The sequence below is a fragment of the Paramisgurnus dabryanus genome, chromosome 8 (genome assembly GCF_030506205.2).
Source record: "Paramisgurnus dabryanus chromosome 8, PD_genome_1.1, whole genome shotgun sequence".
NCBI lineage: Eukaryota > Metazoa > Chordata > Actinopteri > Cypriniformes > Cobitidae > Paramisgurnus > Paramisgurnus dabryanus.
In genome coordinates, this window is record NC_133344.1 from 27,825,835 (window position 1) to 27,838,565 (window position 12,731).

Below are 12,731 nucleotides of genomic sequence, written 5' to 3' on the forward strand. Positions count from 1 at the left end.
TGGTAAAACTTGGGCTCTAAACATACAGTAATAGCCAAGGGCAACTAAACAAACACACTACAGCAAATACCAGTCAGCTTTTTAAAGACATTAATGCTATAAATCTATTAATATGTGACCTATGAAAACCAGGCTCAACATCTTTGACTTTACTCAAAAACAGAGAGAGCTTCATGATACAGAACACATACTTTGCAAAAGATTTAGTGTCTGTTTGCTGGATTTTACTTTGCATGTCTTTGATAAGGACAACAGATGTTTGGGAACTTTCACTTAATTCCAAATTCAAGCTGCCCTTGCAGGGATCACGTGAGGGAGGGATTACACACATTGTATTTCGGCATCTGATTCATGGCAGATTATGGCTAAATGCAAACAGGCAGATTATGATGCTAGCTGTGCAATAATATAGAGATAAAAATATTTTCAACCTACAGATCTGTATTATATTATATTTCTTGTTCTGCTTTCTCCCATAAAACTTTGCTATGCCTGATCAAATTGGGATAATGATTTAATGTAAATGTGTTTGAAAAAATTAGGCCTACGTATAGCAATAATTAGGCAATTTTCTCGAAGGGAACATCCAGTGCTCGTGTATTGGAAGTTAGTTGAAATGTAAGGATTACTGATTACTGCAAAAAATGCATGTCAAAACACTTTTTATCCCCCAAAGCAAACTAATGAGAAAGACATTAATGAAGAAATACAGCTATAAAGCTTTAGGTATAAAAAAGAAATAATAAGCATTATTGTATAAAATTATTTTTTTGAATATGGATGAGAATAGGTTGCGTTGTGATAGACACTGACAATCACAATTTATATAACACTCATTCTTGTCGAGACAAAAAACCTGAATTGAATTTTTGTTATAAATTAAGAAATTTATCACTAATAAAAGACACCCTAAGTTGCAAAAATCCCTTTTGGGGAGTATGAAAATGTGATGTTAACTTTCAAAGTAATATATCTCTGGCATTTTTTGGTCTAAGCCTTGGTCTTGTTTAAAAGAAGACAGTTTAAGGTTTTTCATAGAAGTGAAAAAGGTAGGTAAAAATCTTAATAAAAAATTGTAATAGCAGTTTACATTTATTTTAAGAAATAAATAATTTAATAACATAAATAAAAAATTTAAATATTCACAAAAGTAATAATGAAAACATGAAACCATAAAGTTTGTGCTACACTTTTAGTGGTTTTACCAACAATGGCCATTAGGTGTCAACGGTTTGCTGCATACACTTGTCACACATTAATAAATTACTATCACTGCATTATTATTAATGCAAAAAGGCTTTGAAATATGAAAACTATATTATTAGAGCTTTCCAATGATACATAGCTGTCAACATTTTTGAAGATTTATAATAGGATATAGTGTTATGAATAAATAATAATTAATATGCATTCCTATGGGGGAAGGTCATGTAACAAAAACCTGTCATTACATTATTTCTATCATCAGATGACCTTGAAATATGAAAACTACCTTCTGAGAGCTTTCCAGTGATATATAGTTTGTCATGATTTTTTAGGTTAAGAGTAGGGGTTTTGTGTTATACATTTATCAAATGGCAATAAAATATGAAAACTACACCCTTTGAGCTTTCCAACGATAGTTTGTCAAGATTGTTTAGGTTTAGAACAGGGTATTAGTGCTATACATATGTAAAAAAAAAAAAAAATGGGTTCACCTGTGGCTGTGTGACATTTTAGAAACTCACTATTTCATAATTTTCCCAAAATGGTTATGCAATATGAAAACTACACTCTTAGAGCTTTCCAATGATATATAGTTTGTCAAGATTTTTAGGTTAAGGATGGGGTATTAGTGTTACAAATATATAATAACAAAGTGGGCCCACTTGTGGACCCATAGCATTTTAGAAAATAGCTCTCACTATGTCATCCCAAAATGGTCATGATAAATAAAATCTATGCTTTTTCAAACAACATATAGTTTGTTATGATTGGATTGGAATTCACATGCAAAACACTGAAGTAAATGTAGGCGTCTCGCTGGCGGGACAGTGACATTTAGCAGGATATAAATGTTTTAAGGCACACACTCTCCCTACATAATTTATTTTATATGCATGTTGAAATATGTATTCTACAGGCTTTTCCAATGAAAGTTTGTCGTGATAGATTAAAATTTACATGCAAAATATTGAAATAAACTCAGGTGTCCTGCTCATAAGACAACTCCACTTTAATAGGATCTGTGTATAACCATGAAAATATTTATATATCTCTTTCATAATTATAATTACATTTGTCAAAAATAAGCTTTGTAGTAACAAAGTACATGTTCTCGGGCCTGTGCTATCCAAAAGGTTAAAATTGAGTTCTTAAACATGTTTTGTCCCTTATCTCAAGAATCAGTGATAGATGTTGTGATTGAGACGTCCTACCGAAATGTTACCCTCTTGTCAGCTGTAATCTTCATAAAAAACCTCACCAATTAAAAGTGATAAATCTGATGCGTTAGAGTTGCATGTAGATACGTGTGGTGCCTCCAAGCAGAATGATTGTCAAAATGCACTTTATAGTCTGCATTATCTGGTTCAAAGCATTCATTATCCTAGATAATTGCTTTCTCGTGGGACAGTTTTGTTTCCTTGTGGGTTGAGCAGTTCACAAAGGACAGCTATCTGGGAACATAAAGCTTTACAGTCTGTACAGAAAGTCCTAGAAAAAAAGTGGGTTGCTAACTCTCTGCCTGCTGTCATGGCACCCATACAATAGAAACCATGACAAGGAAGGATATTACTGCAGTCTATAAGATCTCAAAGTAAAATATCATTGGCTACTAATATCAGTCAGCTCATGTACATTATCTTATTACACATGTTGTCAGAAAAAATGGTCAAGAAATGGTCCTAGCTGTCACTGCAGCAGTACACTTTCGAAAAATATATCTTTATATCCAAAGAGTTGATAATAGTACCTCAGATGTACATATTGGTAACAAATGTATACATATATGTATCTAAATTGGCATTTTATGAGTTCAAAGTAACATGTAATCAATAGCTAAATGAGATAAAGCATATTTGGTGTGTTGTCCAAAGGGAGGGCTACTAGCTTGGAATATTAAGGGCTCATTATAGTTGTATGTACGTCCCCCACACAGTTTGCGTTAAATCACTCCTCAGCTTGGCCCATTTTGTTCTCACCGATGCAAATGAAAAACCTATTAAGCAGTTTTTTAACCTGATGGGAGGGGTTCTGGTGGACCAATCACTGCGCTTGCGGTCTGTGTAGAACAGACGCACCGTTAAAATTTTGGCGAGGTGCACGTCAGGTTATGCAAGGCTATGTACAGGCTACGGATAACTTACGGCGTATGCACGACTATAACTTGGGCTTCAGCCTGAACCCAGAGTACTCCCCCTCTTTAAATGGGATAGATGTATCAGCAGAGAGTGAAGTGATGGGATGGAGGTCACGGGACAGAGGTGAGGGACGGCCATATATAGAGACCTCTACATGATGATTGGTTGAATTACATGACCATGCTCCTCCTGAACTTAGTAAGGGGTCCACTAGGACTGTAGCAAACTTTCAAGGCAAAACAAACATTACTGTAAGAAGAAACACTGAAAATGATGTTAAAAAATTATTATAATTTAGCGTTTGGTTATTTTATAATGAATATAAAACCTTTCAGTTATGCTAAGCTTCTAAAATAGTTTTTTTGGGGAGTGTTTGTTGGGCTTCAGGTGTTGTGGAGAATGGGGAGGCCTTGAAGTCAAAAAGGTTGACATCCATCCCAGACCGCAGACGACTCCAGGAGCGAATCCGACCTGGAGATGTCTGCAGTGGGACTGGTGTGTAAGATAAATACAGAGCATATAACGCTTGTCTTCAGCCACACCCATTGCTTTAGTGTGTGTGTGTTATCTTCATGCACTCTTTCCATCAGAAATGTCATGCCCAGAAGATACGTGGATGCACAACTGAAGTTTACAGGAACTGCAGTGTCAATTAAAATCTGCACGGACGAGCACTGCAGTCTTGTCCATAAATGTACATCCAACATATGTGCCATTCAAAAAAAAAAAAAAAAAAAAAGTGCACAATGGAGAAGATCCCAAGAGGTGCAGACTTTGGTTTCTGTTAATGCGCATGATACTGCAGCAGTTGTACTACACCAGCAGCACACTCCAACTCACCTTGAATAAAATCATGCCATTTTACTACCAGGGGGCGGATGATTAACCAATACACGCCCCAAAGCTGCACGAGATTAGCCAATCAGAGCGCGACGGGGGCGGGCTCGCAGGCTAAATTCCCACACTTGGTTTCACTTCGCAATATCTCCGTCTTCCATAAAGGCGCTGGTGCAGGTGCTCTGTGTCTCCGGGGGAGGATGCCATAGGAAGGACGGGCAGGGGAAAGAATGAAGGAAAACGCTGAGATAGGAGAGCACAGGATATGATAAGCAGGGTATCCGATTGGAAACGGTGCGGTGCGAGGAAACTGAGCATGAGAGATTTATTGAAAGGGGCACTTTGAGCTATTACTCCTGGTTGGCAATAGTACTATGATTTGGTATGTGGCCACTTTGATAGCAAGTGTTTTTAGCACCCGAGGAACGGCAGCTCAAGGTGAGTTGAAGTGCGGGATTTTGATGTTGCGTTTTGGTTAAGACACCTTAAGCATCGCATTGTCTGTGTGAAATGATGCTGCACGTGACACTGCTGTGAATGCACAGATCAATGCATTTCTTTCATTTTCGTATTTTTGTAAATAAGTAGGATAAAAGTTCACAGCGGGTTATTCGAGCTCGCGCGATTTCTAGGTGGTTTTTTGTACGTCGTGTCATATTAGGGCACGAGCCAGACAATTGAAGGCGTGTATTGGTCGCTTTGCCCGTTACAATGTGTCCAATCGATTGATGGCTGCTTTGATGATAAATTGTGTTTTTGTTCTCTATAAAAACACAACCGATCGCGGTGCATCCTTCAATCATACGATTTGGACGGGTTGAGACGGAAATACAGAAATAAACGACAATATCATAGATGAAATACTGTCCAGAATTGCAGTTAGTGTTAAAAAGGGGCGTGCAATGCTGAATGGAGACATGCTGCGTTTGTCTGGGCTACTACAGCCTGTTTACGCACAGACACACCGCAGGCGTTTTCATTTATTTTCAGTTTTGCGTATTATATTGCTTATTACAGCCATTGCTTAATCACAATGTGTGCATGCATGCATGCAATTGAAGAAAAAAACAGTATGCATGATATTTTCGTTGTTATTTTCTGTGCCCATGCATTGAATTGTTATCCTTTCTCATGTCATACATGTATTTAAAACGGTAGATATTTGTTGTCGAATGGACTGGCTTAACCTTACATTCTCATCTCTGTCCAGTGAGAGGCGCTGTTTCCTCCTTTAATTGCAGGGGAGGCTGTGTGAATCACACATATATAGTAATTGTCTAATTAAACCTAGTGTAATTTGAGTCATGTACTTGCCTTTAATTTTGAATCAACCATTAAGCTTGTGACTGGCATATAAAATATTGGCACACTGGCCTGCAGCTTGTTTCTTATACTTGCATTAAACCACTCAGTTTAACAAAAATATACAGATGGTTTGGAAACTGCATTTAATTAAAGCGGCATATCACAAAAGTCTGACTTCTTCCATGTTTAAGTGCTATAATTTGGTCCCCAGTGCTTCTAGCAACTTAGAAAATGTGAAAAAAGCAACCCGGTAACTTAGTTTTGGTAAACTATTCTCTGCAAGCATGTGAAAAAATAGGTTATTGAAATTTGGCTCCCCTTGTGATGTCAGAAAGGGATAATAATACCGTCCCTCATTTGCATTTAAAAGGACTCACTCAAAAATGGCACAATTTTGCTCGCACCTACAAAGTGGCAATTTTAACATGTTTAACATATAGTTAAATTATCTACTTGGTATTTTGAGCTAAAGCTTTACATATGTACTCTGGGGACACCAAATACTTATTTGACATCTTAAAAAAGTCTTGTGTAATGTGCCCTTTAAATTGGTGCAACATATTAAAAACCCAAACATGCATGTTTGAGTGATTTGATTTTGGCACTATTTTATTTAATCTGTGTTAATAACGGTCACAATTCCATTTTTGCAAATTCAACAGCAGCCATTGTGAAGCTGTCATCTGGGAGCATCAAGCATGTTGTAATGAGACAATGTTGGCGCACAAGTGGCATAAATTGGGGCTTGAGAGCAGAAGCACTTACTGCTTTGAGTTTTACTGATTGACAAAATTGTGGCTGAGTTGCTTGGGTCTGTCAAGCGGTTTGTTAGTAAAAGTCAGCTGTTTTATATTTAAGCATTGCAAAAAGACAGCAGTTTATTTGAGATGATGAGAAGCGCATTACAGCTTTATTAGATGTTGGAGGAGATTACGTACTGCAGCGAACCAATGAAATATATAGTGAAATGTCATTCATAATAGACATGTAAGTACTATTTAATGTAAATATTTAGATTAAATGAACATTACCTGGATAAAACACAGAAAAATGTCTTGGTAACTTGACAAAGAGCCTGTATTTACAACCTAGGTGCTACATTTTTATCACCGGAGTGCTGATAAAAACTCCAGTGAGTAGATTTGATTTATTCATGACTTATTAACATAAAACCTTCAGACATGTATTAAACCAAACTGGAACTTATGCTTCTTTGGCATCATGTAGAGAAAGGAATTGATACATTTAGACTAGTAGTAGATATAGGCCAACAAGAAATAATGGGTATAGAATCTATAACTATAGCTTTGACAGGGGGGGTACACCTTTGCACATAAAGTTTTCATATTAGTACTTCACACGTATCGGAATGGTACATATAAAGGGGACCTTTTTAAATGGTTCTGCCCAGCTACGGATAATTTCTTGTCAACTATTTTTTCTGACAGTAGATGTTAAAGTGACCAGTAGCATGTTTTCCCGAGCCTGACGGCCAGCATAATTTTCTGCATTGGTGTCACAGAGCATTGCAATAAGTAGGGACAGTCTCGATCTTTATAAAGCTGTGAGGAGAAGCTCGTGGCACTGTCTGCAGATTGGCGGTAATGGACACCTCTGGCAAAATTCCCTCCCCCTACCTTGCCAAGCAGTATTTGTCTGACCTGCAGCCCTCTGACCGCTGGGTGCATATAACAGTGCTTGTCCCGATCCGCAAAGAGTGAAAACTAACGCCTTACTGGGATGTGGCTCATAACACAGTAATACACTAGTGTGATCTTTGACAGCGTGGATTGCAATGACCCAAGGGTCAGTGTTTGGTGTCCTATTTATTTAACTTTCTCCTAAAATAACACATGAGGGAAAATGCGTCCAGGACCCTATTCAAAAGGCTACCAGAATGCAATGAGATTATATGAAGAGCCAAAAGTAAAGTGACAGTTATCTGTTGTCTGAATTAATGGTCAACTTTGAAGCTTCTGATGCCATTGTAGAAAGATGTGCAAAAATGCGTTGGGTTTACCTGTATAATGTTTGTAGTATTAGTAGAAAGACCATGAGATAACCCTGTCATTGCAAAATGCATGTGTTATCGATGAGGAAAAAAAGACTCTGTGCACCTTTACTTGAAACTGTAAATGCAACACATTTTTTCTTGGTGAGCTTGATGTATTTCAGCCTGGACCAGTCAGTCAGTAAAGCACAGTGCTGCTGTCAGCGGTTGTAAGACTGGGGTGAGATGTAGCAGCGTGTAAGGCCAGTTGAGATTTGGGCAGACTGCCACAGCGCTGCCTACATCCTCTTCCAGTCTCACCTTACAGACTGTCTCCAGGCCTCCATAAGCTGGGTCTCCGTCGGGTTTGGCTCGTGCCGTTTCCCTCACTGCCATAAAATATTCAGCAGTCTTTTCAGACGTACTGGACAATGCAATACACTATAGGTGCGCCCTGTGCAGTTGACTGTGTACTGCCGGAGACTGTACTTATTAAAATAAGCTTGCGTACAGTAAACCGATGCTGGTGCATTGTGTGCCACACACAATTTGCATTCAGTTAATTTGTCGCCGCATATCTTTTTGCCTTGTTCCTGTGAAATATTACACTGGCGTTTTTGTGCTTAAGGATAGCAGGCATAACTCTGTGTGCTTCGTGTTCCTCCCCAGGGATACTTTACAGTCTTCCACTTCCTTCCCCCAGGCGTAGCTACTATACATTAACCAATAGCCGCTGCACAGCGGAGACGCTGTTTTGTAGTGCAGGTTTGCCGGCTTCATTATTCATCATATGTTAGATGACGTCTTATTAAGAAGATCCCTTACATTGTTCTGCCTGGCGAATGTGTCGTCATCCCCTCTGATCTTATCGTGGCTAAGTGTAATGTGGAAAAGATGCTGATGCTTTGCTTTTGTTTTTCCTCAATATGGGATTTCCTGCTGAGAATGTGCATTTCTTTCTTACCTGTCATCAGTTTTAACCGTACCGTCCGTGATCAGATGCCAGTTCAAGATTTCAGGCATCTTCACATCTATTGCAGTGAACTTTGCGTTCCTGCCTCTGTTTGTGTTCTTTCTATATTTGAGCTGCTTATTAGCTCTGATTTACTGAGATTATACTTTGTACAACTACAGAGTTCAACAGTAAGGAAGGACAGTCCCGGCTCATTGTGAGAGATTTGGAAAATGTCACTTATGACCCTAAAGGGCCAATGCTGTAAAGGTGCAATGTGGGACTTTTAGGAGCATCTAGAGGTGAGACTGTGTATTGCAGGGTTTCCCGCAGCACATTTCAGTTCAGGCGGCCCGCCTAAGCTTGGAAACCCTACCGCCTTAACTAGGTCGTCCAAAAACTAATAATAATTTCGCTGCACAAAAGGCCGTCAATTGCATCTCGGCCGAAATGAGAAAGATGTGGTCCGGACCGTCACTGTCTGGAGGATAACTAACTAGCCACATCTACATCTCGTAGAATACATCTCGTAGAATAGCGTAGGCACGCTTCACACCGCGATGGTGCACACGCGCCACACGGCAAAAATGAGATAAAGACGTGGCCCATGTCTGAAGGATAGCCAGTTGATAAAACGCGTGTCCGTGAGAACTGTAAGTGGACTTGTGTTTTGGGGTTATTTAACTCTTTCCCCGCCATTGACGAGATATCTCGTCAATTAAGAGAAAATGCTTCCCCGCCAATGACGAGATTTTCCGTCTTTCCGCAATTACGCAACTTTTTAAACCGGGATGTATTGCCCTATGGCAAGCTGCTGCATGTCCGTGTCTGTTTTAAAGATCGCTCTGAATGGGATCTCTATGAAAAGTCCGTCATAAAAATGGAATTACTTGTTACTTGTTAGGGATGCGCGTGTGATTGTCATTGCGCATCTCGTCAGTGAAGCCGGTTCCGTGATTAGTAGTAAATCGCCATCAGCTGCATTCAGATGAAGTGACATTTACTACACAAAGCTGTAGTTCACTGACAATCAGGGCAATTTCGCATTAATTATCACGTACATATCGCGATATGTTTAAGGCACCGTGAATATCCGCCAAAGTTCAGATTTTTCAACTCTTGCTCTATGTGCTTCAAATGCTCGAAATGCTCAATTTGTGCCTCGTCACTCATGCAAATGGCGCCGCAGGATGTCTGTCGTGTCTTTTCATCAACTTAACATATAAATCACTTGCGCCTAACGCTTTATTTGCGTCTGTTGTGAACGCACTGTGAGACAACATAGTAACAAAACACGATCTACAGGGCAGTTTGTCCATTTAGGGCTACTGTAGAAACATGGTGGTGACTTCCATGTAAGGAGACCCACGGTGTATGTAGATAAAATTGGCTCATTCTAAGGTAATAAAAACTTTACAGTTCATTATGTAAGGTCTTTATACACCACTGATGATATAGTTAATTATGTATATTATATTGCATTTCTATCAAGAGATTCTTCTATAAGTCCCACATTGCACCTTTAATCTTATATAAATATTTGGTACAGGTACATATAAAAATATGACGAGAAATGCAACTATTGCAGTAGGGCCACAATAAAAAAATAACTGCTGAACAAATTGGGCCAGGAGAAAGAAATCCTTACTTCTAAGTCTTTACTACAGTGCCTCCTTCATTTGATTTTGTCTACTCAAGCTCAAGTATTTTTAAACCAGTGTCTAGTTGGTGATACGGCGCCATCAAATTCCTCATGTTCAGACTCAGAACAGATCAGTAAGTTCAGAGACACCAGCCTCCAGATGGGCCATAGTGATGAGTATGCCATGCACGCCATCAGATGGACACCTACGGCCCTGCTATAGTGATGGCATCTTGTGTTTCCATTGAGCAAAGCAGCCATCTGGTGTCCCAGAGGTCTCTTATTTCATCTGCTAACTTTTTCTTTTTTGCTTTTTATGAGTCACAGAGAGGGCACTGTTACTTTTATCGTGTAATACTTGAGAATATTTGCTTCGGTCTATACTTGAGAATATTTGCTTCGGTCTAACATGGGGTGCATCCCAATTCAGGGGCTGCGTCCTTTAATGACGTCACCAAGCCGCGACAAAAGCTGTCCCATTTCGAAGGCTCCATCACCTGCAGCTTCCAAATAAGGCCTTTGTTTCCCCTGAAACCAAGAAACTATAGATGGATCATTCACGGCCTCGGCTATCCAAAGATTCAGTACGCGCCTGTGAAGTCTGCGTATTTTAAAATAAACGATTATAACTGTAGTTAAATCAAATTTAAGGTCCTTGTCACTGTTTTACTGCTATACATGACGTTTTAATGATGTGAATTAATATTGTTGCTGCAATAGTGTGCATGATGCGTTTTACATTTACTTTTAGGCTGCGTTTGAAAACTTAGGCAGCTGACTTGTTGCCTCGCTGCCTCATGAGGCAATGACTTCGAAGGCAGCTAAGAGAAACGTTTTCAGACACACTTCAAAGGCAGCATGTTTGAAATATAAACTAATATATATAACTAATCACATATTTGAAAACTACAATACTAATTTCTTGCTAGAAAGGCAGTTAAAATGTGTAAAGAGTGAAAATATAAATTTATTTACACTAAATTTGTGCTCCAGCCGCTTTCTTGGCCGCCATTTTATTTTTTCGAACTCGACCAGGCTCGACCAATTACATTCCCCATGTGCACACACATAGAATTGTGGGACAAGATCTCAGGAGTCAGGAAGTAAACCTAACATTGGATTCGGACATGCCTTGATGCTTTCTGCCTTGGATGCCTCATAAGGCAGCAATTTAGAGTTTTAGGACGCAGCCTTAGTGTAAAGATAAGGATAGAGAAGAGAAAATATTAGCAAGTGATGTGTTGGCGGAAGAGATGGATTTTTAGCCGATTATTAAAGACTTCTACAGAGTCAGCAGATCTTGTCGCGACCGGTATAGTGTACAGAAGATTATAATGCAGAAATAAGCGGAAATTATACAGTTATAATTGTAATTTTTTTATTTTTGCAGGTGTTAATAATGGGTGCACCTGAAATATTAAAATCCGTTTAGTTTTTTTAAAGGGGTGTACACATATTTTTGCCAGTCTGTTCATATCTTTGACACACGTCTGTCTCTTTAAGTGACCTTGATCGGGAACAGGCTTACATTCAATGACAGGTTTGTCAGTGGTCTATGCAGCTGAATGGGTCAGTGTCCTTGAGATCTCACCTCTGCTGTGTTCTCTATTTGATTGCCTATTCATGATGTGTCCCAATGCCCCTTTTGGCAGGGTGACTACCGGTGCCTCTCGTGCAAAGATTTCACTCCATCCCGGTAATGGACGCTGATTACTATTATGTAGTATTAGTTTATGCCATTAGCAAGCATGAAAGACTGTATACAGAATGATTAAATCTGTGTAACTGCATGTAATTATGATGAATGTAAACAAATGAATGCCAACATGCTGAAAGAAGACGTGTTTATTCATCCTTATAATGGATCATTTCAACTGTTGGTGCACGGGCCGGCTTTTTAAATCAGAGGGAGTCACACCACTGAATCGACTCATTCATGGTTTGGAATGGTTTGAGGTCGATTATGTAATATATTGATCAATATTTTTTGTAGATTAAGTGTTTGCTGAAAAGATGTTTTCTGTTAAAGGGTTGGGGCGTAAATGAAAAAAATATGCTGAAAGGTAAACATGAATAATACTCAAAAAATGCTATTAGTCAGTGACAGGTGCAATGGACAGGACTTTGGTTTAAATTAACCTTGAATATTTTTATATTTGACCCAGTAATGGGTTAAAACAACCCAGCATAGGTTAAAGTACAACCCAACAGGTTGGGTTTTAAAAAACAAGATTGATATTATGGCTTTCCTGTAGCTCAATTGGTAGAGCATGGTGCTAACAATGCCATGGTGAGTGGTTTGATTCATCAGGATATGCAAATAATGACAAAAGTGTGGACAGTGGACACACCCCTGTAGTCAGTCCCCCCACGCCAAAAAATATACATTTTAAATAAGTAAATTTTCTTTACAAGGTATAACAGGGATGAACCAAAACAGTGCAAAGTGCTATTTAATATATAATATAATAATAATAATCCTCCTATAACACTTTCACTCTCTCTTTTGTATGAGAATAAGTTTATCCTGGTAAAAAATGTATGTAATTAGAGCGTCTTCCCTACAAAATGTTGCATTTTCCAACAATGAATAATTTACCAGCGATGTGCTGTATTCCCCTCATTTGAATAAGATCCCCGGGAGCTGCATCCTTGATTTCCTGG

General features: G+C 38.8%; 1 protein-coding gene across 9 annotated transcripts in view; it reads left to right on the forward strand.

Moving 5' to 3' along the window:
• Positions 1 to 4,316: 4,316 nt before the first annotated feature.
• The window catches only part of igsf9ba (immunoglobulin superfamily, member 9Ba), an 86,425-nt gene continuing 78,010 nt past the window's right edge, over positions 4,317 to 12,731 (forward strand). For all 9 annotated transcript variants that reach the window (XR_012337215.1, XR_012337214.1, XM_065281358.1 and 6 more), the window contains exon 1: positions 4,317 to 4,616. Coding sequence is in view for 7 of the 9 variants with exons in the window: in XM_065281358.1 (XP_065137430.1) it covers positions 4,553 to 4,616 (64 nt within the window). In the remaining 2 variants the exon portion in view is untranslated. The remainder of the gene's footprint in view (positions 4,617 to 12,731) is intronic.